This window comes from Hylobates moloch, unplaced genomic scaffold, assembly GCF_009828535.3.
Source record: "Hylobates moloch isolate HMO894 unplaced genomic scaffold, HMol_V3 SCAFFOLD_12, whole genome shotgun sequence".
Classification (NCBI taxonomy): Eukaryota; Metazoa; Chordata; class Mammalia; order Primates; family Hylobatidae; genus Hylobates; species Hylobates moloch.
In genome coordinates this window covers 26,852,081-26,874,401 of record NW_026652287.1, presented here as the reverse complement: position 1 = coordinate 26,874,401, position 22,321 = coordinate 26,852,081, and the positions used below count along the sequence as shown (strand labels likewise).

General features: G+C 45.4%; 1 protein-coding gene across 2 annotated transcripts in view; it reads right to left on the bottom strand.

Moving 5' to 3' along the window:
- The window catches only part of NUAK1 (NUAK family kinase 1), a 75,643-nt gene that overhangs the window by 26,937 nt on the left and 26,385 nt on the right, over positions 1–22,321 (bottom strand). The window contains exon 2 of one of the 2 annotated variants that reach the window (XM_032168821.2): positions 16,039–16,159. The exons of the other annotated variant lie outside the window; for it this stretch is intronic. Coding sequence (XP_032024712.1) covers positions 16,039–16,159 — 121 coding nt within the window. The remainder of the gene's footprint in view (positions 1–16,038; positions 16,160–22,321) is intronic. 2 annotated transcript variants of the gene reach the window in all.

Below are 22,321 nucleotides of genomic sequence, written 5' to 3'. Positions count from 1 at the left end.
AGTGAGCAGTCTGGTCAGAGAACTGTCCGAGCGGCCAGGCCTGGCTCTGGGACACCATCCCCCAGTCCCCCATAGGGAGAAGCCCAAGTCTCACGATCAAGGCCCTGACTGTCACCTTAAATTAATTGAGAGCAAACAAGATTTCTAGACTTCAAGCCTCAGTGTTTCATCGAGGAGGCCAGGGCTGTTACAGATGAAGCTTCTTGAAGCCTTTCTTAATAACAGCAAAATTTGCTGTAGGCTTACCATGTTAATAAGCATTCTGCATGAATTACATCATAAGGATTCGGTACTATGAGGATCCCCGTTTTACAGATGAGAACACCTGGGGACAAGGTGAATAATAATTCCTGTAACTACAAAGAGTACGAGGCCCAGCCAGCACTGGGCCCAGCAGTCTGACTGCTGCCCCCAAGCTCTCAGCCATTCCATTACTACTAATATACATCAACCCCTCTGACCCTCGGCCTCCTCATCAGTCCAATGAGACTAGTAATTTCCTCACAGGTCTATCGCCCTCAGCACGGTGCCTCGGCCAGTGCTCAACAAATGAAAGCTGTTCTCATAATTACTTCATCAGCCACTTAGGCAGCTCTAGCAAAACAAAACCCTAAGACTTTCCTCTGCCTGCTGGCATCGCTCTTTAAAACATGTTGTGGCTGCCGCAGAATCACAGGATTTTCGAGCAGGAAAGGACTTTAGAGATCGGGTGTTATTTTTCCAGAATAGTCCAGGATTTATAATGTATAAGAGCAAGGCCTTGGGAATTAATACTGAAGAATGAGCAGCTTCCGCACCATTGGCCCAACGCTCCTTTGCCCGTGCTTAAGGTCACTATCTACAAGGTGACAGGGATACTCTTGGCCATTCTTCTAGCAAAAAAAGGCTGCTTCCCTTGGGCACTTTTACAACTGGTTATTTATAAGCCCAGAAATCTTGTCTGTGTTTATGTTATTAGTCACTAAGCAAAAGCTTATTTTCCACCAGTTGGGAAGGGTTTCCTTTCTGAAAAATGAAAGCCTGTGTCTCTTGGCCAGACAGTTTTACCCAGAAGCCCGGTGGCTCCAGAATGGTAAGGAAAACTATGGCCCTTGACATGCCAGGCCTACCAGGAAAATTAAATCCCTGAATAGAAACTTAGCTCAGCCTGAATCAGCCCACAGCACTGGGGCCATGGCCAGGTGGTGCAGAGCCTAGTTTTTAGCACAGCAGAAAGCACCTACTATGCAGATGGCACTGGGGATACTGAAAGAAGACTTTTCCCAGTTTGGAGGGGAAGGAAAGGCAGGCCAGGTAGAATGGTCAGCATGAGGAAGGGAACACAGCAGAAACAGAACCACCAGCAGCTGGCAGGGCCAGGGACTAGGAGGAGAGAAAGAAGAGGGCGATGAATAAAACACAAGACCTTGAAGGCCCACAAGGAGCTGCAGGTGAGTCACACAGGCAACCAAACATCGCTGAGAACAATCCAAGAGACAGGAGCAAGGCACAGGACAGCATCCAGGATCCTGGACCTATGAAATTGTTCGGGGCTCAATTTTCTCCAGGAGACTTCCCAGACAGGGATCTCTCCTTCCCTAGAAAGCTTGTAATAAGAATAGTTAACATTTATTGAACAGTTACTACATGTCATGGATTAAAATATTTATTCCTCACAACAATCTTATGAGACAGGGATCCATATTATCCCTACTTTATAAATAGGGAACCAAGCCAGGCATGGTGGCTCACACCTGTAATCTCAGCACTTTGGAAGGCTGAGATGGGAGGATTGCTTGAGGCTGGGAGTTTGAGACCAACCTGGTCAACATAGCGAGACCTCATCTCTAAAACAAAAAATAAAATAAATAAATAAATAAATAAATAGGGCACCAGCACTCACATCAAGAAACAATATTGCCAGCCCCCTGCAAGCACCCCTGCCATGTCCTCTTTCTGTCATTACTCATCTCCCCAAAGATACAGATACACCAATACTATGAATATGAGGAATATGAACCAAAATCATAAATGAGTTTTGAAGTTCTAAAAAATGGAGTCATAGCCGGGCGCGGTGGCTCATGCCTGTAATCCCAGCACTTTGGGAGGCCGAGGCGGGTGGATCACGAGGTCAGGAAAGCGAGACCAGCCTGGTCAACATGGTGAAACCCCGTCTCTACTAAATATACAAAAAATTAGCTGGGCGTGGTAGTGGGCACCTGTAATCCCAGCTACTCAGGAGGTTGAGGGACAAGAATCGCTTGAACCCAGAAGAAGGAGGTTGCAGTGAGCCAGCCTGGTGACAGAGTGAGACTCTGTCTCAAAAAAAAAAAAAAATTGAATCATGTAGTATACTTTCTTTTGTCATTAATTCAACATGTTTGTGAGAATAATCTACATTGCTCAATGTCGTCAAAGGTTGTTCATTCTCACTGCTCTAGAGTACTCCATCATGTGAATGTATCACGTGGTTTATCCATTCTACTGTTGATAGACATTTGGGCTGTTTCCAGTTGAGGGTTGTTATGAATCGTATTACTGTGGATATCCTTGTGCATGTCTTTTGATGCATATCTGTATGCATTTTTGTTGGGTAGACACCCAGTAAGATTGGATGGCAAATTTGTGCAACTCAAAAGCGCATGTTCTTGCCACGACTCTCCACCCGCTTCCTCCATCATCCAGTTCTGCTTTTTGCATTACATCCAGTAAAGGTTCTCCTTCATTAAATGGAGCCAACCTCACCGATTTTTCTGAAATGGCTTTATTATCGGCCTATTTGAGGCATTTATCTGAGCATTTTGGTACGTGTTAAAGGGAATACAAAAGAGGAGAAGGCACAGCATTAACCCCAAGGAGTTGCTTTCGAGTTGGAAATGACCAGTACTTAAAAAATAATTCAAGAGCTAACCTGTACAGTACAGACTTTAAGTACCTGGACAGTCAGAAAGATCAGTGAGGTCAGCCAGAAAGGACCTGAAAAGATTTCTAGAAAAAGCAGGCATGGAACTGAACCACCCCAAATGACTCGGGTTTTGCTTTTGAGATAGTTTCACCATTGTTTCAACATATCCTAAAATACCCGAACTCTCCTTTTTCTTCGACTGTTCCACTGGCAGCCCTTCCTTCTTCCCAGACACCAACTTAAATTATTTTTCTTGTTTGCTGTTTATTTTCCATTTCAAAGGATAGTAGGGATTGGTTGCTATAGCAACAGCTACTTCTCCACATTACTCCTGAATTTCATCAGATGTTCAGTTTGACAGTCCCGTTCTGCCCTCTGATCATCTGGCTTTCACAACCAGGCTAATGACCCAGCTCCCAGAGATTGCCTCCTGCAGCTCTCGAGGTTAATAACACAACTTGTAGAACTTGAGAAAATGTGTATTATAAAAACAGTGCTCTGGTCTGAGGGAAACACTGATGAGTGAGGAGATCCTGGGGTTTTAAGCATCCACTGGCCACGTGACAGCCGAATATACTGGGCTGTTTTGGAAGAAAGAGGCCTGGAAAGCAGAGAGGATGAGGACCAATTTACAGGATGCCCCAGGAAGGGTCAGTTTTTAAAAAGGGAGAATTTCTTTCTGTAACCTCCAGGGAGGAAGAGTCCTTTGTTGAATTTTTTGGTTTGTTTGTTTGTTTGTTGAGACAGGGTCTTGCTCTGTCACACAGGTGGGAGGGCAGTGGCAAGATCTCAGCTCACTGCAACCTCCACCTCCCAGGCTTAAGTGATCCTCTTGCCTCAGTCTCCCAAGTAGCTGGGACTACAGGCACGTGCCACCACTCCTGGCTAATCTTTGTAATTTTTTTTTTCTTGGTAGAGACAGGGTTTCGCCATGTTGCCCAGGCTGGTCTCAAACTCCTGAACTTAAGCCATCCACCCACCTCGGCCTCCCAAAGTGCTGGGATTACAGGTGTGAGCCTCTGCACCCAGCCCATCTGTTGATTTTAATAAAAAAGGCCCAGGGCCTAGGAGTGGCCCCATGAGAATTCTCTCCACACCTTTGCCTTCTATCAGCTCCGTCTCCTAGGTGACATCCAGGGTGCTGTCATTTCTTCCACAGCATTGCCTCCCTAAGCAGCAGCATTTTTGTCATTTTCCCAAAATCTCGGACCAAAGTACCTTTCCACTCCTCAAGGGTTCTCTTTTATTAAAGGTCAGTACAATCCTCAAAGAAAGTAGCTTATCACTTCAAAAATGAAGTGATCTTTCCTTTGAAAGGACTGTTTGCAAACCAATTGAGTCACTTAGTCAACACAAGATTCGTTCTTCAAAACTTTCCTCCCTAGAAGTCAATTTCAAACACCTCGTGGGCTCACGGCTTCACTAAATCGTCCTCTGATCTCCTGAATCTGAAAGCCCAGAGCAGTGAAGATGAGAAATTTAAACTGGCATCTCCCTGTCAATAAATTGGTCCAAGTTGATTCAGTGCAGTTCCTGGTTTGCACAACAAAAGGCTTTTTTGTTCACTCACTGTCTTTTCTTGAACCAAAACTCTTTCTGGATGTTGGCTGGCATGCCCGAAGAAAACCACACCCAACGAGGCCACCCACTGCCAGAAGTGGACTCCACGGAAGGCAGAAGAAATGGTAAGAAAGTGTAGAAGCCACCTGCAGAAGAGGGGATGCAGAAGCCTTGACAAGACCCATCCGTGCCTGCCAGGATTAATAGTGCCAATGGGGCCCAATATCCAATTCTAGGAAGGCAGGGGATGTGGCCAGGATAGAGAGAGAAGTTGTGTGGGAGAGGAGACTTGACAATACCACACTGGATGAGCCACTGGACTCCACCCTCCTTCCACAACCATCCCTGGGGAGTATTTCTAGAAATGAAGCAGGGCCCTAAAGTGGAAATGGGCTCTATCAGCCATCACCACAGGCTCATGATACACACTCCATATCACACACACTCCACAGCCTCCCTGATCATTCCCTCTATGCTCTGTCTCAGCCTTTGTGTCATACACAACACACACACACCACTCTCTCTCTCTCTCTCTCTCAAAAAAAACACACTCACTCACACAATCCTGAATGTGAGAAAGCCCCGGCAATTCATCAGAACCTCTCACAACTACCCCCAGAAAGAAGCAAGGGTTCTTGTGCTTGATGCCGTGAACTTCTGAAAAAGCATGCTCCCCAATTCTGGCAGTGATGGGGGTAGAAATACCTCTGTGAAGACAGCCTTAGTCTTCCACCCCTGGAAACCCTGGTAGAGGGCTTTGGTACAGGGGTTCATCTCACCGTCACCACCTCACCAAGGTGGAAAGGCCAGGCCCATGGTCATCACACCTCTGGCTCCAGCCACTTCCCAGTTGGGTGGCCTTGGCAAGTTACTTAGCCTTTCCACACCCGTAGGCTCTTCCTCTGCTAAAACGAAGACTCTACCTTACATCTCATTGTGAATATTATCACAGCACACAGCAGCACGTGTAAGCAGAAGTGTTAGCTGTTCCGATTCAGCAGCAAAGGGGAACTAAGGAAGACATCAACTCCAGAATTATGGGTGTGCGCTGGCAGAGTCCACACCCAAGGCTGCATTCGAGCCCTTGAGGTATGTGTGTGATGGGTTGGAGGTGGAGGAATGGCAGAAATAGTGAATGAACACTTAAAGACATCAGAGGATTCGAGTGACCCCCAGTAAAAGCCGAGGTGAAGACAAGCCTAGTTCTCTTTCATTCTTTTGGTCCCTAGGGCTGTTCCAAGCATGGGTGTCAATCTCTGAGCCATATCCTACCAGAGGCACCTGCTGTCAGAAGTCATGGTGGGGAGCACAATCAAAAAAAAATCCCAGACTTTGCAGGTTAAAAGTTACGGTTCATCTAATCTGACCCCCCTTTCAATATCCAAATCCCCGCTGTTGTACATTTTCTTTAAAAATTAGTGTCAAGTATAAGTGTCATTATTTAAGGCACTAGAAAATACTGAATTCCAGGAAACCCAGGAGGGCGAGGCAGGACAGCCTGGGAGTAGCGTTAGTTTGTAGCTATTTTGTTTCTGATCTCCAGCCTCTAGAAAAATGACTTGGGTGTAATCAAAAGAAAACAATGAAAATAATAACTTGAAGGTCAAATAGTTAACTTAATAGGAAACTTATTAGAAACGTGGCTGGACAGGCTCACAGCTGAAGCACTCGTTCACATGATTACACGTGAAGAGAACTCTCCGGTGCTGTGTTACGAATAAGGGCGAGTCCTCAGTTTGGATCCAGTCTGCAGGGACTTCATGTGGAACGTGTGAATCTGGCGGCAGAGGGAGTGTGTTAAAATGCTCAACTATTTGCCATGGGTTCAAAAGAGTAAACACAAGCATAATACACTACTTTGCCAAGTTCAACAAACTGTTTCACGGGGCTCTGGGTCTCTGATGAGGGCAGCAACCCAACGGCTAAGTAAGTAAACCCAAGCCCGAAGGTATCACTCACTGCTCACTGGTGACCGCAGCCAGACACACGTTCTTCCCTGGAATTCACTGATGACAAACGATCAGACCAAGACAAGTTTCCAGAGCAGGGCTCGTTTTCTCTTTGTTGCAGGATTAAGCCTGTATTTCTCAGCCTGGTCAATTAAACTGGAATCTTTGTGGGTGAGACCGAGGCATCAGCATTTTTTACAAACTCCTCATGAGATTTTAATGTGCCTCCGTCATTCAGAATCACTGATAGGCAAGCTGGCCTCAATCTTCTCTTCTCCAATCTCCCGACAGAAGTTTCTACTCCAGCCAGAAAGGACATCACACTGATCCCTAGACATCACATCAGGAATAATCAATTCCATTTCTTGAGCATGGCCCTGGCACGGTGCTTAGCAATTTTATTCATTAGCTCGTTTAATCCTACATTATCTATAAAGCAGCTAGCTACTGGCCCCATTTTCTAGACAGGGAAACAGCCTCAGAGAGCTTAGTCACTAGCCCAAGGTCACACAGCAGTAACTGGCAGTGCGATTGGCTCACTCAAATCTCAGCCTACATGGATGACAAATTTATACTCTTGCCCTACTATTAGGTTGGTGCAAAAGTGATTGTGGTTTTCACCATTACTTTAATGAATGGTACCTGAAACAAAAGTGGTAACAGAACAGTTCCTGGAACAAAAGTGCTCAATACATTTTTGTCAAACACATGAATGATTCAATGACTAAATAAGCAAATGAATGAATGAGAACAGTGGGTAATGCTAAGGACCACTGATCTTGTTAGATCAGTTCAGCCATTCCCTGCCTTCAAAAGAACCTAAATCAGGACCTGCTTGCAAATCTTCCTGCCTGAGAACCCTGGAGTAGCACAGTTGTGTCTGAGAAGAGAAACATAAACTGTTTGTAGATATTTCCAAGTAACTGATGCTAGAAATACAGCCCTGCTTTTGTTTCTAAGGAAACAAGAATCAATTATTTGGAAGGTTTTGCTCTAACCTTCTATGGAGGGGTTTTTCTAGTACAGTGGGGTTGTCAAATTTGGGTGTACATCAGAGCCACGTGGAGGCTAATGATTACTCTGGGTACTGTAGCCCACCCCAAGAGTTTCCAATTCAGCAGGTCTGGGGCTACCCTTTGAGAACTGCTGCTCAAATGCATTATTAAGCAGTTTACCAGGGTCCTGCCATTCTCAAGAGGTGATTTTCCAGGGGCACAGGATGGAGCAGCAACACTTGCTGATTCCAGGACCTCTGCTGGGTTCTGCGGAAACATCTTACACAAGCCCCACTGACCCTGGCCACGAGCTGGGGGTCAGGGTGGGGGCTGGGGGCGATGCCGTGTACAATAAGGAATACAGGCTTTTCCACAGCCCCTGTCTCTTGATTTCTCTTCTGCTTCTCTGGATTTTTAAGCAGTGATTTTCGCCAAGAGTGGTATCTCCTCCCAGAAAGACCTGTCCAGATCTCAGGGAGCACAGGTAGCTTGCAAAAGCATATTGTAGTGCAATTTCTCTAGTAAGATGAGAGGAGCTTTTAACTGATAGTGCACTCATACCAAGTGTCTTCATGGTGGGAATTCAGAGAATATTTGAGAATACAGACTTATTATCACTTATCTTCTCGTGGGCAGCATGCTTAAGGCTCACAGGGTGGGGGCATGAGATTCAAATGCTTATCAAGGAACGTGTTTGTCTATTTCGTTTCTTTTCAAGTTGAAGAAACACTTCCAACGGATGAGAGATCACAGCTAACAAATGCCAAAGAGGCTTCCTACTTTGTCCCAGAAAGCCAGGATCACCCTTACCTAAAATAGGAGAAGTGATGAAAGGGTTGGCCAGTTCCAGCGTATCACAATGCAAAGAACCCATAAAGAGATGCAATCTTGCATAGCCAGGAGGAGAGATTTCCAGAAACCAAAACCAAGGGTGTCAAAGGGAAGTCACGGGCCGAATCTCCCCCACCCCTCCACCCACCTTTTCAATTTTATGTGCCGGACTGTTACCAGATGGGATGCTAAAGATGTTTGTTCTCAGTGGTTTTGCAGATCGGCTCTCCTAGGCTTTCAAAGGGGAAGTGGGGGTGAGACAGTGCGCCTTTGATGTTTGAACTTCGGTCCTGAAATCAGAACCTCAGGCAAAAACTGTTTTTATCTCTTCCATCCTAGGCAACCCAGTTGAAAGCTCCAGTGGGCACTTCCTTTTCAGCTGTTTTTTCCATATTGTCAATTACCTCCCTGCTGAGAGAATGGAATTCCTTTGACTGGAAACAGGGGTCCCTCTTTGAGATGGTGCCAGAGATTTCTTTCTTTTCTCTTGATTAGGCTCTCCTTAGTATCACACACTGAAAAGCGTATGTCTATCCTCTTTTATTTACTTAGCATTAGAAGCCAGTTACGTTTGTATTTACACAGAGTTGACAAATTTGAGGGTTAATCACCTTCACCCACAGGTCAATAGGAGAGTTAACCCCAGGGTTTGGTTCAAGAAAGACACATTTGAAAGGAATTATTTTAGAGATTTGGCAAACAGCAGCATCGCTTCAGTGAAGTCACAGATTTTATGGGCCTGGGAGTATTGTGATTATATAAAAATCAAATTTTCATGGTGTTCTGCAGTTTAGAAAACATTTGACCTATGAGCTTAACAGATTTGAACCCCAACCTTCTTCCTCGGATGCTGGCAGAAGTATTTTCTAAAATGCCTGCAAAGCTAGGATTGAATGCTGTCAGATATGTAAGACAGTAACCTCTATGAAGACTGGGAATTCTCCATATCGCAGGGCTTAGAACAATACTTCCCTCCAATTAGGGGTCTCTGCAGACCACCAAATGACCTGGTTAGTATTGGGGTCACCGAGTTCTGAGTGTTGCTGCCTGGGTTCAACTCTTGGATCCACCACTTATTAGTTGGTAACCTTAGAAAATGGACTTTGCCTCTAAAGCGGAATTTTCCTTACCATAAAATAGGGATCTTAACATTTCATATTTCCCAGATACAAGGGTTAAGTGAGATAGTACATGCACACCTCCTAACCTAAGGTAAACACTCAATAACTCCTAGCTGTTATTAGTACTATTTTATTTTATTTATTTTTGTGAAATGGGGTCTCACTCTGTCATCCAGGCTGGAGTGCAGTGGCACAAACTTGGCTCATTGCAACCTCCACCTTCCGGTGATTCTCCCACCTTAGCCTGAGTAGCTGGGACCACAGGCATGCACCATCACGTCCAGCTTATTTTTTGTATTTTTGGTAGAGATGGGGTTTCACCATGTTGCCCAAGCTGGTCTCGAACTCTTGAGCTCAAGTGAGGCCAGAGGAACTACCAAAAATACCTCACTTGAGCTCTACCAACATGACCTCCCAGAGTGCTGGGATTATAGGCGTGAGCCACCACGCCCGGCCCTAGTATTATTTTAAAGGTATAAATCAAAAAGTGCTACTTCCTCCTTTTAGCAGTTTCCCATCATTCCTGATAGAGAATCCACACTCCTTCCTCTGGCCAGTGTGGTCCAGATCTAGCCCTCTCCATCTCCTTCTCCTGCTACCTTTCTCCTCACCCCTGCCAACCTCCCAGATCCTTTGTCTCTTCTACCCATACAAGCTCCTTCTCTCCTCTGAGCATTTGCGCATGCTGTTCCCTTTGTATGGAATTCCCAGGACTCTGAAGGGTTTAGTCTCTGCTTCATTCAGGTCTTTACTCAATAACCACTTACTCAAAAGTCCTTCAGCTCAAGGCTCAGTCCTAAAGGGACCGCCTGGTCTGTTCACTTTGTTGACTCTCTGTCTCCTCTCTCTAATGGCAGCTCCAAGAGGGACAGGAGCTTGTTTTATTGGCCCTTGTATTCCTAGTGCCTAGAATAGGGCCTGGCACATAGTAAGCACTTTATTAGCATTTTTGTTAATGAATAAATCGCTTTTTCTCTAGAACTAGTATTTCAATATCACCGGTTAGTAGAGCTCAAGATGATGGCTTCCTTTCATTAAAACCTACACTTTCTAAACATACAGGGTTAGGCACATCATTGCATTGTCATGTTGCTATTGTTGTTTTGTTGATGTTGTTGTTGTTGCTGTCACTATGTGTGTGAGCATTTGGCTCTTTATTTTAATCATAAAGATCTTTGCTAAAGAAGACATTGGCAAGTTCTTTAACAGCTTCTACTCATTTGGCTAGTATCCAAATAGCCACTTTGGTGCCTTAGCATCAATTTCTTTCTAAGCAAATTAATGCATTTCTGCACCGAGCTAAGGCTCTTGATTGGCCTGTCGACCAATTGGCTTCCAGAGAGAAGGTTCCCCTGTCATTCTGTGAGTAGCAGGGAGACCAGCAGATGGGCTCACAGACTGGGGTCCCACCACCACTGCTGCCACACTCCTTGCCCCCACCACGCCCCCAGGTTGCAGCAGGGGCAGGCAGGGGCAGGATGGAAAAGGCCAGGTTGAGGTGGCCTGCAGAGCCAGCAAGAGAAGACACAGGATCAGAAATACAGGGATGAGGCACGACAGAGCAAGAAAACAAAGGGGACCAGGAGACCCATATGTCAGGGTCACCACGTAGTCGTGACACCCAGTGTGATGAGCTGAACTGCATCCCCGCAAAAACTCAGGCGTTGAAGCCCTAACACCAAGTACTTCAGAATGTGACCCCATTTGGAGACAGGGTCTTTACGGGGATAAGTTAAAATGAGGTCCTTAGCACAGGCCCTAATCCAATATGACTGGTGTTCTCATGAGAAGAGGAAATTTGGACACAGACACATGTGGCAGGAAGACGTATGAAGACACAGTTAAAAGTCGGCCATCTATAAGCCAAGGAGAGAAGCCTGGAACAGACCCTTCCCTCACCACGCTCAGACCAGAATTGTAAGAATATACATTTCTGTTGCTTAAGTCACCAGTCTATGGTATTTTCTTACGACAGCCCTAACAAACTAATACATCCAGCAAGTCGTTAAACCTTCTAGAGCCTCGGTTTCCACAACTGCAAAATGGGAATCCCTGGCCTGCCCACCTCACAGGTTTGCTGTGGGGATAAAAGGAGACCAGATGTGGGAGACCTTTGTAAACTATGAAGAGTTCTACAGATGGCAGGATGTCTAACTTCACTTTCAGCGCTGGATCTTTGGGTCCTGCTGGGCAGGAAAGCAGATAAAAAGTCATGGGATCCTGGGACTGTGGCTCCCAGTGAGAGGTGTAGGAGCTGGAATACAGCCTTGGCAATCTCCTGCTCCCAACCCCCAGGGAAGGGAGGGGAGCTGCCCTCCTCCACAGTTATTTAGTGGATGTGGGAGAAACAGAACTTGCGTGGGAGAAGGGAAAGGGAACAGAACAGAAACTGGAGAGCTCTAAGAAATTAAAAGAAAGAAAAAGGACACATGTAAGACCCCGGGAGTTTTCTGGATAAAAACAATACCTTTTATTTGCATGATACCCTGTAGGTCACAAAACATTTGGAGGCACTGGGTTCTCGTTAACCTACTTGAGCTCAGGAATGCCTTTGAGAGTCTGATGAAAGCTACGTACCCTCTGTCAGAAAAAAGTAACTCATGCGCACAACACATAAAACATTATATAACAGCACTGTCCAGCAGAACTTTCTACGAGGATGAAAATGTTCTGTAGCTATGCTGTCCCATATGGTAGCCACTAGCCTCATGTGGCTACTGAGCACATGAAATGTGGCTGGTGTGACTGGGGAACTGAATTTTAAATTATTTTGTTTTAATTATTTTCCATTTAAGTATCCACCTGTGGCTAGTGGCTTCTGTGTTGGACAGCACAGTTACATACTATTCCAAGGGATTCACAGATCCCTGCAGCTCATCCATGAAATACCTTGTCAATGGACCCCATGTTATGAACTATTTGTGATGATTACAGTGTCCTCATAATAATTATCTTTTTTGAGCTTACCAGATACATGTATCATGCCATTTAATCCTATTGAAAACCCCATGACAGAGCTAGAATGGTCATCCCCATTTTATAGATGTGATTACTGAGGCACTGAGAAGCCTACCATCTTACCCCAAGTGTTGTGTCTAGGTCACAGTGGAGGACTGGGGGCTGAAGCTCAAGACCTCCTGATGTGAGACCTCAAGTCTTCCCTAACTCCCTAAAACCTGTCCTAAGGGTTTCACCAATTGAAGCCCCAGATCCCTCCTGAGGCCTTGATAGAAATTATTTCTAGTAACCTAAAGACCTTCCTCACACTGCTATGCATCTTTAAAGTGACAAGCAAGAGCTTTGGGGGCTTCTCTTCTCCTTAAAGCCTCCAGCCCGGTCTCTACTGAGGCCAACTTCACGTTGGTAACTAAATATTCTTCCATTAAGGTTTGTCTCTGATCTTCTCTGTGCCAGGGGGATGGTTTCCTGTTCTCCATTCGTCCTGTCTGATTCCCAAGGCCAGAGAAGGCATGGTGCTGGTGAAGAAGTCGGGTTTCTCCACGTGGGATACCAGCAACCACAGACTGCCTCTAAACTAAAGAATCTGGAACCTTCATGCTGGGAATGCACTCTCTTTGCCTTCCTGATAAAGAAGGCTCCTGCTCTGGGCCAAGAAATCCCAAAAACACAATAGTGTTCACAGGGCACAGGACCAGATGGGTCCACACCCTACAGGTCAATCCTTCACCATGGCCTATGGAGCTTAACGAAACTCACTTCCACATTGTGTCTTTGTCTCTACTCACTTCCAACTTCTAGAAATTCCCCTCATTCACCGGGCATATTCAGATTTTATGTTATCAGCCTGGAATTCTATTTTCCACAATTCTTCCCCCATCAAAAAATTCCTTCAAGGCCCAGCCCAAATGCCATACATCTCCATGAAAACTTCCAATCTCCAAGCTTCCAGAACATGGTCCCAGAATATACTGCATACTTGTCTACTGATATGGTTTGGCTGTCTCCCCACCCAAATCTCATCTTGAATTGTAGTTCCCATAATCCCTACATGTTGTGGGAGGGACCCGGTGGGAGGTAATTTAATCATGGGGACAGTTACCCTCATGCTGTTCTCGTGATAGTGTGTGAGTTCTCACAAGATCTGATCATTCTATAAGGGGCTTTTCCCCCTTTTACTCGGCACTTATCCTTCCTCTGTCCATGTGAAGAAGGACATGTTTGCTTCCCCTTCCACCATGATTGTAAGTTTCCTGAGGCCTCCCCAGCCTTGCAGAACTGTGAGTCAATTAAATCTCTTTCCTTTATAAATTACCACTCTTGGGCAGTTCCTTATAGCAGCATGAGAACTACATCTACATAGCACTCTTTCCATACTGCCTTGTATTGCTTCTTTTTTTGTTTGTTTTGTTTTTTTTTTGTTGTTTTTAGGACAGAGTCTCACTTGGTTGCCCAGGCTGGAATGCAATGGCACAATCTCAACTCACTGAAACCTCTGCCTCCTGGGTTCAAGCTATTGTCCGGCCTCAGCCTTCCAAATAGCTGGAATTACAGGCGCATGCCACCACACCCAGGTAATTTTTGTATTTTTAGGAGAGATGGGGTTTCACCATGTTGGCCAGGCTGGTCTCAAACTCCTGACCTCAAGTGATCCTCCTGCCTCGGCCTCTCAAACTGCTGGGATTACAGGCGTGAGCCATCGAGTCCGGCCTGTATTGCTTCTTGAGTGTGGGATCTATGTTGCTTCTTGAATGTGGGGTCCATATCACATTCAGCTTCAAATTTCTAACCTCATTGAACAGAGTGCTTAACATGAAGTAGACACTCAGTAGACTAGTGGTTCTCAAACTTGTTAAAACACAGATTGCCAAGCCCCACCCAGAGAATTTCAGATTTAGCAGGTCCTGGGTGAGGCCTGAGAATCTGCATTTCTAATCATCTCAAGTGACGCTGATGCCACTAGCCTAGGCACTTTGAGAAGCACTGTAAGAGGTGTTTGTGACATAAATAAAAGATGGAATGGATAAAAATTTCCCTTAAAAATCCTATCACCAAGGGCTCCAAAAATGAGCCTTCAAATGACCAGGATAAAAGAAGTATATTACCAACATTTACCTCTAGATAAGAGGCAAAAATAGAAGCAGCAGAAGAAAAGAATGGCAAAAAAAGATCAGGGAACCAGATGAAAAACGAAAACTATCAGAAAAACTTTAGGGGCACCACTGGTTGGTTTCCTTTTAGCCCAACCTGATAACTTCCTATAATCTGACCAGAAATTAAAAATAAGTTCATTTTTCTTTTCTTTTTTTTTTTTTAAACAGAGTCTCACTCTGTCACCCAGGCTGGAATGCAGTGGCACCATCTCAGCTCACTGCAACCTCCATCTCCCTAGCTCAAGTGATTCTCATGCCTCAGCCTCCTGAATAGCTGGGACTACAGGCACGCGCCACTACACCTGACTACTTTTTGTATTTTTAGTAGAGATGGGTTTCGCCATGTTGGCCAGGCTGGTCTCGAACTCCTGACTTCAAGCCATCTGCCCGCCTCAGCCTCCCAAAGTGCCAGGATCACAGGCATAAGCCACCGCACCTGGCAATAAGTTCATTTTTCAGCCATATATTTTTAAATATTCTAGGGAAACACTCTGACTCAGAAAACCAAAATTGGGAAATATTTTCATAAGAAAATAATCAGAAATGAATGTCAAAATGATGCACAAGGAGAGTTGTGAAGCCCTGTTTATAATAACCAGAAATTTGGAACAACTTAAATGTTTGGCAAAAGAAATTAAATTCAATAAATTATGGTATGTCCATAAACAGAATGCTATAAAACCTTTTCAAATGTCCTTACAGGGGAATATTTATTGATACAGAAAAGATGCATTAGACAACAAATGAAAAAAGAATCAAGCTAAAAAATAGTTTAAATAGCAAGATCTAACTGGACAAAAACCACAAACAGATATAGAGAAATAGATACAAATAGAGATATGGATAGAGAGCTATTTATCAAATTGGGAGTTAGAACAGAAATTATTTAATTTTAACATTTCTATTTCAATCATTTCTACAATAAACACATACTGCTTGTAATTTATTTACAGGGTCTTAAAAGATAAATGATAGTCTGTGGGCGGTTTATTCTCTCCATTTCTTCTCATGAAGGACCAAGGAGTTGAACTGAAGCCTGAGCGGTTGTATAAGCTTTTCCCCATGCTGCTCTTTTGCAAACACCAACACAATTTGGGCTCCACGTATAAGGCATCTGCTGCACCAACCCTCTTTCTTGGTGCTTACTGGACCTGCTCAGGGTTAATTTCTAACTCAAAGAACCTAACTTGGAATAACTCCGTACCACCAGCAAAGCGACTGGCTTTGGAGAATGACATTTACAATGTATCCACTGTTATTTGGTCACCCAGCAAACTGTCATTTTTCAGAAACCAGGGCTGTCTCACAGACTGGCTTTCAATAAGGTGGGTTGCTTAGCAACTGCCAAGGAATTAAGAAGACAGAATAAGGGGTCTGCCAGAGATATTTTATGACCAAAATGAGCTGCACTCATGTGTCTGGTTGTGTTCAAGGTAACCAAGTAAGAGATAACACCCGACTATTTTTGCATCATGAGGAAAAATACTTGGCTTCTGCCCAGAAGGGCAATTATCTCAAAGTCTTGGCAAGCCCCATGGTATGAGAAATGGTAACTGATACAGGGGTGAAAAACAAAAAATCACTGACCTTCATAAATACTGATGATATGAGGATGGTTGAGAGATGACATGATCTCAATCTCTCGTCTGATGTGAACCATGTCTTGTTCATCCTTAATTTTGTCCTTACGAATGGATTTTATAGCAACCTATAAAGTCAGGAAATGAAATGTTATTCAGAGAACTAAACAGATGCAAATCAGCCATTGGGGGAGTTTGGAAAATAAATACAGATGTTACTTGTTGGCAGAACCGACAATAACCAAAACAAAGCTTGGAAATATCCCCTTGTCATGTCTTTCATACATAGCAAAAACACCCTTCTCCCGGCAACAGAAGACATCAAGTTTTGACAGCCTGGGATTTGTGATGGTGCTATTGTTTTTGTTTTTGTTTTGTTTTGTTTTTGTTTTCTCATAAAGCAGAGGCTGCTTAACATGGCCAGAGTCATTTACTCGAGGAACCCTGATGCTTTGAAAAAAGAAAAAAAGGCAAGTTCAGTTTACAGGGTATTGTGGTTCGGTGAAATCGGTACCACTCAGTTCCACTGTGCAGCTGCCACAGCAGTGGCTATAAAAAATCATTACTGCCTGGCCAACCTCGAGGCCAGCTCTGCCTCAAGCCTTGGCTTTTAAGACTCCAGGCTATGCTGTGTTTACGCAAGGGCTCAGAAGCGAATTCCTCCCTACATCCTTCCTCTTGCCCAAGGCACCTTCAATAGCACATGGTATGACCAGAGGGCTCTTCTGGAGACAGATCAGGGTAAAACAAAGGTAGCGACAGCTCATCTCCCTGCCCGGCGCCTGTCAATTCCCAAAGCTCAGTGCCAGTGTTGCAAATCCAAACTGCAGAGACCTGCCAGGGTCAACACGCGGAGCAATTACTCAAAAGAAACACACCGAGAAAAAGGCAATGAATGACAGTAGGAACCTAATAAGGAAAAGTGTGTTTGCCAGTGGGTTCGTCTTTGCTCATAAACGAGCTGGTCAGTAACTTAATCAGATTCGCTCTAAGGGGGCCAAAAACTACTTCAGGAAGGGAGTATCCACGGGTAACAAAGAAGCCCACCAATCAATTTGCTGCCGGACCAGAAAGCCTGCCTAGTTCCCTTCCAGGCTGGTCCTCTTGTGACCTCAACTCTCATCTGTGGAGGTCAGGTAAACTTTCCTAGGGGAAAGGCAGCTAAACCATCCTTCTGGATTATAAAGGCATAGAGTTATCTGGAGCAAAGAAAGTCCTTGTTATCAGCAGCCCATGGCCACACCTTGCCTATCACACAGTCAACCCCAGCCAGCCTCAGCAGGGATATATTCACTTTTAGGAGAACATGCTACTTCTGACTTGTACCAACAGCTCTCCACCAAGCACTACAAACGGAAACATTTCTAAAATACATCAGTCCATCTATGACTCAACAAGAATTGGGTAGCTGTTATGACTGTTTTTGCTATGTGCTGACCTCCCAAAAGACAGGTTATGCCTGACTAGCAGCTCCCAGGATTTCTCCTTTGCAGTCCTTAGCCCAGTTGTGATTAAATCAGCATTTGTGTCTTTACTTGACTCTACACTGGTAGGGATCTTATTCACTGCTTTATTTAACCTCCAGTCCTTAACACCATGCTTGGCATATGGTAGACCTGAGAAAACATTTAGTGTAGGCAGGTAGGCGAGGCAGGTAGATAAAAAAGGAAGGAAAGACGAAGGGAAGGAGGAAAGGAGGGAAGCTAGAGGGAGGGGAGGGTTGATGTTATTAATTGATGCAAGCTCAGACCAGAGAAGTGGTAGCAGAACTGGGGCAAAAAAGGGGGGAACCACCCCAGTTAAATAATACTGCCAAGACAAGCATAATAGTAAGAAGATTAAGAATTTCTTTAACGTCTGTCTACACAGGCAATAGAGGAATAGATAAACAAATATAAAACACAGGAGGCCCTGCTGTAAACCCAGGGGCAGGCTCCACCTCCCTTCGACCCTGGGTGGACCCATGGCTGGACAGAAGGAGGCTGCATGGAGATGAATGAGCCTTCCAGCTTAAAGGCCCCTTTTCAGCAGAGAGCCAGACTCAGAGCTACCCCAAGTCCTCACGACAGCCCCATTCAGTATAGGGCAAGAAAAACTTCCCTTTGCTTACGTCAAATGTAAAGATATGACTGGATGGCTTTATTTTATCTGAGGAAGGGCTGTAATCCTGGGACCTTGTTCTGGGAGGAAGCAGACAGTGAACACACACAGGCTGTGGAGGGTGTGGGTGGCTGCTGGAACAACTCCTACATTCCTCCATAAGCTAACGATGGCCAGGGTAGAAACCACCCCTTGATTATGCAGCAAGCCGAACTTGGCCTCAAGGAGGCTCTATTGTCAAGTTACAATAGGCATAAATTCTTCAGCACACAGGGTCAGAGGAGGGTAGCAACATTCTAAAGGGTAAGAAAATAAGCCCACTTGCTGATTCCCCCTAACAGTCCAGCGAGGCGGAGGGTCCCACGGTGCAATCACCGGGGGATGCTTCCAGCTGGGTGTGAAAAGGAAAGTGCCCACATTCTCATCAAGCCTTGCCCAGCACTGAGGAAACTAAAAGGGCTCCATAAATGTTAATAAGCATAGTGGCTGTCTCTCCACAAAAATTTTCCCTTTTCCTACAATGACTTTTCCAGTGAAAATGTAAAAGAGGGTGCATTCTGCTCCCCTATTTCAAAGGGGTGACAGGAAGTCAGGAGGAGACAAATGCTAGAAATCACTCTCATCTGTGCACCTGCCAAGGCTGGAGGGAAGACATTCAGCTCTACTCCCAGAGTGGTGGCAGACCGATCCAAGGTTCAGACAGCCGGTTAATGACAAAACAAAAAAGCAGTACTACTACTAATAATAATGGCCAGCATTCATTAGCCACTTAATATATGGAGCAGAAACCCTGCTGAATGCTTTACACGCCAGGATCTTTGCACCCTTCTCATTCAAGCCTCAGCTTCACACCACCCTCTTAGGGAGATCCTTCCTGATCCCTCTAGCTGATAAGGCCACCCTTATGGCCACCTCCCTCTCTCTATACCCTTCCCATTTTATCTTCTCTGGAGCATTTCACATCAACTACTTTATTAGCTGCATATTGAACCTGTTTTTATAGGACCCAGGGAGCTAAGAATGATTGTCATATTGTTTGAGGGTTGTTAAGGAAAAAAAAAAAAAGAAAAGAAAATCTCTAAACGCAGCTCCTGCAAAAGTGTCTGCTTCAGGAAGTTGAAGGATACACTGAGCCAGTGCACAGACAGTATTGCATAATGCTTAGGAACATAGCTTTAAGTCCAGGCTAAAACCACTCTCTAGCTGTGTGACCCTGGGCAGGTTACATAACCTCTCCGTGTGCCAGTTTTCTCATTCATCTAGTAGAGAAATAATAGTACCTGCCTCATAGGTCCTGGTGAGGATTACATGTCAGGTGCTCAAGAATACGCCTGGGCTAGGGGGTAACTGCTCAATAAGTGTCAGTCTTTTTTAACCCAGAGTGAGTGTTCTATAAGTAGAACCTTCCTTTCTTCCTTTCTTTTTCAGAGCAAACTTGAATTCCTCCTGGCTCCTCAAGAGATGGTGAGTGGAGGTTTTAGGGACATGTTTCCAAAGTACATAAAGGACAAGAGCATCTCCATCCTGGGTCTTTACATTGCAACCTCATCTGAAATCAGGAAGATCTGATCAGCTGGTCACACACCATTATCAGCAGGGCTCCTGAGTCCAAACCAGACAGGAGGATTAACACCTTGAACCCAAAAAGCAATCCCAGGAGCATTTCTCCATCCGGCGACATCCCACACTGTCTCCTTTGATCATTCAGCTGAACAGGGCACAAATATCTTCCTACTTAAAATCAAAACTCAGCCTCAAGATATTCACACTTCAGCCTTTATGAAATTTGATTGTTCATCCACTTGTTCTTTTTGAAAACCTACCATGTACCAGGCTACACAGGAGGGAGCCAGCGCGACTGCTCAGCCCTCAAGGTGGGAGGTGGGGTGGGGAGGGTACGGGCAATAAGCAAAACTCACACCAGTAATTACATAATTACCCTCATGGCCAGGGCTACCAAAGAAATGCACAGACATGCCCAGCATTGCAGAGGAAACCTCCTCTCCAGTTTTCCTCAATTCTCACATCTACAAAGAAACACAGAGGTAAGGAAGGGGCCCAGCAGGAAGAGATTACCAAATGTCTGAAATCGCACACCCTCCACCCCCAAAAATCCCATTTGTTCCTGCACAAGTTAGAGAGCCTGCAAGGAGGAGGGAACTCAGGTGTTTGAGCCCGACTCACAGTACAGCCACGTTCATAAATGTTCCCAAGTCTAGACAGTACCGTGTGCCTTATAAAATGGTCTGCTTTTAAATAAGGCCACCCTATGGCTTAATGTTTAAACCTTCTGCAGCAGCAGGTTTGGTGGTGCAGAGAACCTGTGAATCCCGCCCTGCAGTGCCTGCCTGTTTCAGAGGCAAACTCAGCCCAGCCAATTCTGTTACATGCAACAGGCACAGCCTCCTCTTGAGGGCTGGAGGTTTTTCCTTTTTTGAATGATCCCCAAAAACCACTTGCTCTGCGGCCTGCTGGGCATCCTCTCCCACACTGGCTGCTGTGGGTGTTCAGAGCTTGGTGACCTAGGAAAGGCTGGGGGACGCAGAGTAGAAGAGTAATTGCTCAGACTGTCACCGGCTGGGTGACCTCAGGCAAGCCCAAATTTCCCAGGTCTCAGTTTCCTCACCTGTAAAATGGGGTTACAAAATCCTGTTTCTTGGGGTTGTTGTGAGGAGTGGAAACTAGGTAAGTAAAGGCCCCAGCACACAGTATTCACCGAATGGCAGTGATTATAAACCACACTTAAGAGGTAATGAGCCCACAGCAAATCATATCATAGGTCTCTTGGCTCCTCTCCACCCCCACACATATCCTCCCCTCCCCACATTTGCACAGTGGCAAAAGCAGGTTAAAATTAATATCCGGCCAGCCCCAGGGTGTCCTGGTGTCTTATGGAGAGGACACCTGTGTAGTGTAGGACCAGCCTTGGGGGCGTGGCAGAGAGTCTGGGCAGGTTGTATGTCGTCGAGGCTCTAACCACGAGAACCCCTGCCCTCCTCCTTCTGCAACCATCTCCCTGCATGCTCATTCATTGATATAAGCTGGCCTTCGAGGAGTATTCTTGAAGTGCCTCTCAAATAGGAGTCACCTGTGCATCTTGTAAAAGTGCAGATTCTGAATCCATAGGTGTGGGTATCCAGCCTGGGATTCTGCATTTCCAGCAAGGTCCCAGGTGATGCCAGGCCCAGGGACCACACTTGGAGTAGCCAGGTCTTAGTGCTTTGTCTTTGACCCTCAACATTTTTAAATCAGTGGCAATATTCTTAATAATAACAATAATTAATATTTCTTAGGTGTTAATCATGTGCCAGTGGACCTTATCGCATTTAAGCCTACCTACAATCCCATTTTACAGATGAGAACATTGAGGCCAGGAAAGATAAATATTTCCCAAAGTTACATAGCCTGTAAAAAAAAAAAAAAAGAAAAAAAAAAGTGGAGCTGGAATTTGAGCCCAGAGGCTGCTGATTTTTAAGCCTATGAATAAAGTTGGGATGAATAGAAAACATCACAGGGAACAGAATCTCCTGTAGGATCCGAAAGGGTCCCTAAAGCCTAGTGAGATGGACCCCCATCCAAGCAGATGAAGTTTTACAGGGTCATATGTGAGGTCCCAAAAGGAGGGACTGGAGGGCTGAGCAGCAGGGAAGAAACACAGTCATAAATATGGCATTAGCATCACTTAGTGAGAACAAGTTTGCATCCTAATCCCAGCAACACGAGCTGGCAACTTCCCCGCCATTCACAAGGTGTGATCTCATACCCAGGCATGTTCCACGGGAGCTGCAGGGCACGAAGTCAGAGGCAGCTCAGGGGATCTCTCCTTACCTAGGAGCCCAAAGGCCACCTGCAGCAGGAGCAGGCAGCCAAGCCCAGCTGGAGGCCGTAAAGTGCTCCTGCTCTTGCCTGGGAGATGGACAGAGTGTGGGGCAAGGCAGCCCCACTGAGGCCACACCGGCCCAAAGCTCCCACGATCACCAAGTGGCTTTCACTCAGAAAGCCTCTGGCCGAGGACAGTCACCACGGTGATGCCACCCATCTTGCAAACAAAGCCCCTAATTAATTAAATGACCCCCGGCTCTTTATGGAGGGGCCTGGCCAACTCAGAACAACATCCCAGCAAGTTGCTGTGATGCAACGGGCCCCATGGGAACCAAGCCAGCTCTGCCTGGGGGCTCATGGGCCTCTTC